This window comes from Cebus imitator, unplaced genomic scaffold, assembly GCF_001604975.1.
Source record: "Cebus imitator isolate Cc_AM_T3 unplaced genomic scaffold, Cebus_imitator-1.0 Scaffold45, whole genome shotgun sequence".
Lineage (NCBI taxonomy): Eukaryota > Metazoa > Chordata > Mammalia > Primates > Cebidae > Cebus > Cebus imitator.
This window is the reverse complement of record NW_016107360.1, coordinates 2,049,851-2,054,370: the sequence shown is the minus strand read 5'-3', so window position 1 is coordinate 2,054,370 and position 4,520 is coordinate 2,049,851. Positions and strand designations below refer to the sequence as shown.

Here is a 4,520-nt window from a genome sequence, read left to right as displayed (position 1 = left end):
TCAAGTCCGAAAGTTTACTTTTCAATTTCCTTGGAAACCGGTTTCTAATATAAAACAGGGTAGCACACTTTCCCAGCGTGTTCAGGCACACTACTTTCATCACAATTCAGGTAGAAGTGACTGCCTTTAAATTCCATACATCGCAAACCATCTAGTGGTAGATCTAGAATGGCGTCAGCTCAGGGACTTCTATGCACATTGGTTCCAGAGTTCAATTCCATTTAGGCTGGGACTATTTACAATGACATTTGCTGAAATTTGCTCACCTTGCTACACAAGCATATTGTATTAAGAAGCCAGTAAACCCGTAGAGATAGCAGGTAAAACGTAAAGCCTGTTTTACTTTTTTTTTTTTTTTTTTTTTTTTTTTTTTTTTTTTTTTTTTTTTTTTTTTTTTTTTTTTTTTTTTTTTTTTTAGAGGTGTCTTACTATAGTAGCATAATTAAACCTCCATTGTTAGGCTGTTAGGGAGGTGCGGGCCAATCACGTCAGCCACAGTCCTAACTTTGCTAGGACAGGGTAAAGCCAATAAACGCGTATCGTTATCTACAAACTGTCTCGGACCCCTCTAAAGAACTCACTGAGGATTGGTAGGGACAAAGCAAAGTTTCTGTCAAAGTTTAGGAGAAAAGGGCCGCGCAGGGAGCTGTTTCAAATAATACTTAAATCGCAGAAGAAAGCCGAACCCCAAGAGTACTCTTCAGTCGCCGCGGGGCCAGGGAGATGCGAGAGGGAAGTTCCTCTACGGGAAATCTGCCGCCTTGTCCCCCGAAAGCAGTGAGGTCCGCAACGCCATCAGTCGAAGTGCAGGCCTCTGCCATTCTCTCCCCTCCCAGGGCCGGCCAACCCTAGTGGGCGGCGGAAGATGCGCCGGCCTGGCGGGCCTGTGCGTCGGTGCAGTGGAGGCTCTGGTGCTGTGGTCTCTCGGCACTCCCAGTGGTCCCAAGTTGGCCCAGGCGCCCAGTCCCGGGGTCCTCCCCGCCAGCGCAGAGCCGACAGCCTAGAGCCCGCCTCCACTTCTCCGCGCGCCGGCGCTATGGAGACGGTCACGAGTCGCTGGCAGCCCCTGAGCCCGCCAATGGGAGTGCACGTTGCAGGGAGACGCGGACGTCGCTCTTCCAAGATGGCGGCGCGTCCGTCGCGAGCGACCGGGCCGGGGGGAAGTCAGCAAAGCCGAGTAAAGCAGCCGCCCCGGAGAGGACTGAAGGAGCAGTTGCCGCCGTTGGCGGCGGCCCGAGCAGTTTTCGCTGCTGCTACGGCTGTTGCCATGAGGCGAGGCTAGGGAGGACCTCACTTCCCCGGGGTGTAATAATGTTAACTGAGGTAAGCGGCGACGGTGGCCAGTGTTTACCTGTGAAATGGGGAAGGGGCCGACGCCAGCCTGTCAGAGAACATCATCTCTCCGGATGGTGGGCCTGACCCTACGCTGCGGGCCCGGGGGCCCGATGAGCAGCGGGGATCCTACAAGTGCCCCCAGAGCAGGAGCTGTGCTGACTCAACAGAGTCCCACCACCTCCGGCTGCCCGTGCCTCGCCTTTCGCAGTTGCCACTCGCCACTCGCCCCTGGCACTGGTCTCCTTCCTGCTGTCGCTCCCTTCTAACTCATCGCTCCCTTCTAACTCATCGCTCCCTTCTTGGTGTCCCCTTACACGCTACTCTGTGGCAGCGTTGGCCTCCCCACGTTACAGCTGGTTCCTTTTCTAAGATTTGCCCGAGGTCTCCTTTCTCCGGTCCCTGGGCTCCGGGGCCCTCCGCCTCCGAGCTCGGTCAGCATCCTGAGGTGGTTGCTCGGCCCTACCGGTGTGTTTCCCACCCCCTACTTTGCCTGCTTCTTGAAGTGGACTTTTTATCCCAGGCTACACTTGGATGGTTGAGTTGTGTTGTCCCCCTCCCCCACACCCACCACCTTTAGCTTAAATCGTGGTCATCGACAAAGTTCGGTTTAGCATCTGCCTCCTAGATTTGCGTGTGGCCCCCTTGCTACTCTCTGTGGAATAGTTTTGTTCCTTGGACCTGAAATAGAAGTAGGGCAACTGTGACGAACCAATCAATTTCCCTTTTCTGTGCCTAATGGGCATTTCAAAAAGCCGACTTTTTGAAGAAGTAGAGTTTGCCTTTACTGGCAGCACTTTAAAGGGAAGAACTAAATTGGTGCAACTAGGTACTTGACTCAGGTTAGCCCAGTTATGTTTAGTAGTATCTGCAGGTGTTAGGTGTCACTGAACTTAAAATACGGAAGCTTGTGATTTGATGAAATACCTTTTTCGAAGCCGTTCACTTTTAAGTACTGTGAGGATCCTGACGTGAGGAACTGACTGGTTTGGGCATTTTTGTGGGCTGAACTGAATACGAAGCAGTTTTAGTGGGCATTGGGCACTATTCTTACGTGGGCCAAAAAGGAAATAAAAACATTTGTAGGTGAGTGGCTTTTATTTTCTGGCAAGTGATGATAAAGCATGCACCTGCCTGAAATTTCAAGTCCTTGTAACTTGACTAAGTTTGAGGAACTTTATACTTTGCTGTTTGTACCTAATCTAAGCACAGAGCCTGGCATATACTAAATACTTACTGACCGGTTGTAACTTCTGCACTACGTATTTTTAGTTGTTTGAAGTTCGCTTTATATTTCTAAATTATACAGATTTTTCGTTCTTGGAGTTAATTTCATTCTTGGAAATTATGGTTATATTATAAGCTTGTGTTGTGATTAGCAGTAATAGATTAGAAAAAAGACTTAACAAGTAGCAGAAGTTCCATTTTTACCCTAAGTGTGATATGGTGGTGGGAACAATTAGCCTTATAATACGTGTTTAGTCTCTAATGTGTAGTATTAGATGATCTTTTGATTAAACTTGGCTTATGTTAGCATGTTTTAGAGTTTTAATACTTTAAAATGAACTGCTCCGTTGTCTGCCAGTGAAATGATTTGGAAAGACACAACTTTCCTAGCTTCTGTATTTTAATGCAATTTTGTGTTTTAGAGAAATATTTTAAGCAGTAAATCAGTGATAGTATTAAGTAAACTGTACTTTAGTGTTTTTTGTGTGAACACTGCACAGCTTCTAAGTGGCAAAACCAGGATTCCAACCTTGACAGTTGCTACCTAGCCCATTCTATTAACTTCTTCTCTAGATTGCCTCTCCAAAGTAAGGCCCAGATTAAATTGTACTTAAATTTTCGCTATAGTTTTTAGTAGTCGTTTAAAGATTAGGAAACTGAAGCCCGGAGACTCTTGTCTAAGGTCAATTATTAAATATTAGTGACAGTTGAAACTATAATCTCATCTTCTCTCAGTAGAGAGCTCTGACCATTTTGCTCAGCTGCCTTTCAAGTAGTTTTCAGCTCTTTTGATAGATTTTAAAACATACTATTGTACTTCTTTGTCTGAATGTTGTCAGTAAACTGAAAATGATTATTATTTTTTGCTTTACCTTAGCTTTTTTTCTTTTCGTTTTTTAAACAAGCCTTCTATGCCTCTTAAAATAGTCCTATTTTGATGTATTTTAGATATAAAATTTCACTCAATATTGGCTACTAAAAATTAGTATGGGACTTCCTTTTTATTACTTCTCCTAGACCTTGCTGACTTGGATCAGCAGCTTTTAGGAGATGTGATTTAATTTATGTTAGGTCTCAAAATGTGTACTGATAAACTGCTATGGAAGATTCCCCTGTCTTTATGATAGCATTTACTGTGCTCAGAAAGTGGTGAATTGTACCATATGCTTGGTTTCTTTACATCTCTGCAGTGAGGTAGGTGATATTATCCCCATTAATCAATGATAAAACAGATTGGGAAAGTTAAAATAGCTTGTTTAAAGTTATATAAAAAGTGGAGAAGACAGGAATCATATTTAGGTCATCTTAATCCAAATTGTATGCTTTTTGTGATTCAGTATGGAATACATCATTAATTTTCTTTGTAGCTGATAACATCAGCGTACTATTTTTAGTTGTTTTTTTTTTTTAAGCCGAGGTGAGGATACTAAGTACATAGATACATAATGAGAATGGTAATGTTAAATGTTCATATAAAACTTTTCAGTTTTGTATTTTGTCAAAATGTATCTTTTTTTTTTTTTTGAGACAATGTTTTGCTCTGTCACCCACGCTGGAGTGCAGTGGCGCAATCTCACCTCACTTCAATCTCTGCCTTCAATCAGGTTCAAGTGATTCTCGTGCCTCAGCCTCTGGAGTAGTTGGGTTTACAGGCCTGAGCCACTGCACTTGGCCAAAAATATATCTCGAATTGGAACCTTTTCAGAAATGAGAAGCCACACAGGTGATCAATTAAGGGCTATTTTAAGTTAAGCTAAAATGGAAAATCACTCAATTGAGCAAACTAATATGTACATTGAACTTTGAACCTATGAAATATGATAGATTAGTGTAAATTGAAAGTATAGTCCTGATTATAGTTCTCAGTCTAAACTTTTTGGCTTCAATTTGTATTATTTTATCCTAAATACAATGGAATTATTTAGAAAACTTGCTAATCATATTCATTTTTTTTTTTTTTT

General features: G+C 43.2%; 1 protein-coding gene and 1 long non-coding RNA gene across 5 annotated transcripts in view; one reads left to right on the top strand and one right to left on the bottom strand.

The window, feature by feature from the left end:
• Positions 1–13: 13 nt before the first annotated feature.
• Positions 14–4,514, bottom strand: LOC119470935. Its single transcript, XR_005199910.1, has 2 exons — positions 1,907–4,514; positions 14–1,351 (listed from the first exon to the last, which is right to left on the bottom strand). It is a non-coding gene; the product is annotated as an uncharacterized LOC119470935 (long non-coding RNA).
• SNX13 (sorting nexin 13) overlaps positions 1,087–4,520 on the top strand; it is a 139,440-nt gene continuing 136,006 nt past the window's right edge. For 3 of the 4 annotated variants that reach the window (XM_017526925.2, XM_037737892.1, XM_017526928.2), the window contains exon 1: positions 1,088–1,323. In XM_017526925.2, coding sequence (XP_017382414.1) covers positions 1,312–1,323 — 12 coding nt within the window. In that variant the 5' untranslated portion in view covers positions 1,088–1,311. Of the gene's footprint in view, positions 1,324–4,520 lie in introns of all 4 variants that reach the window. The other variant, XM_037737893.1, reaches the window with a different exon arrangement.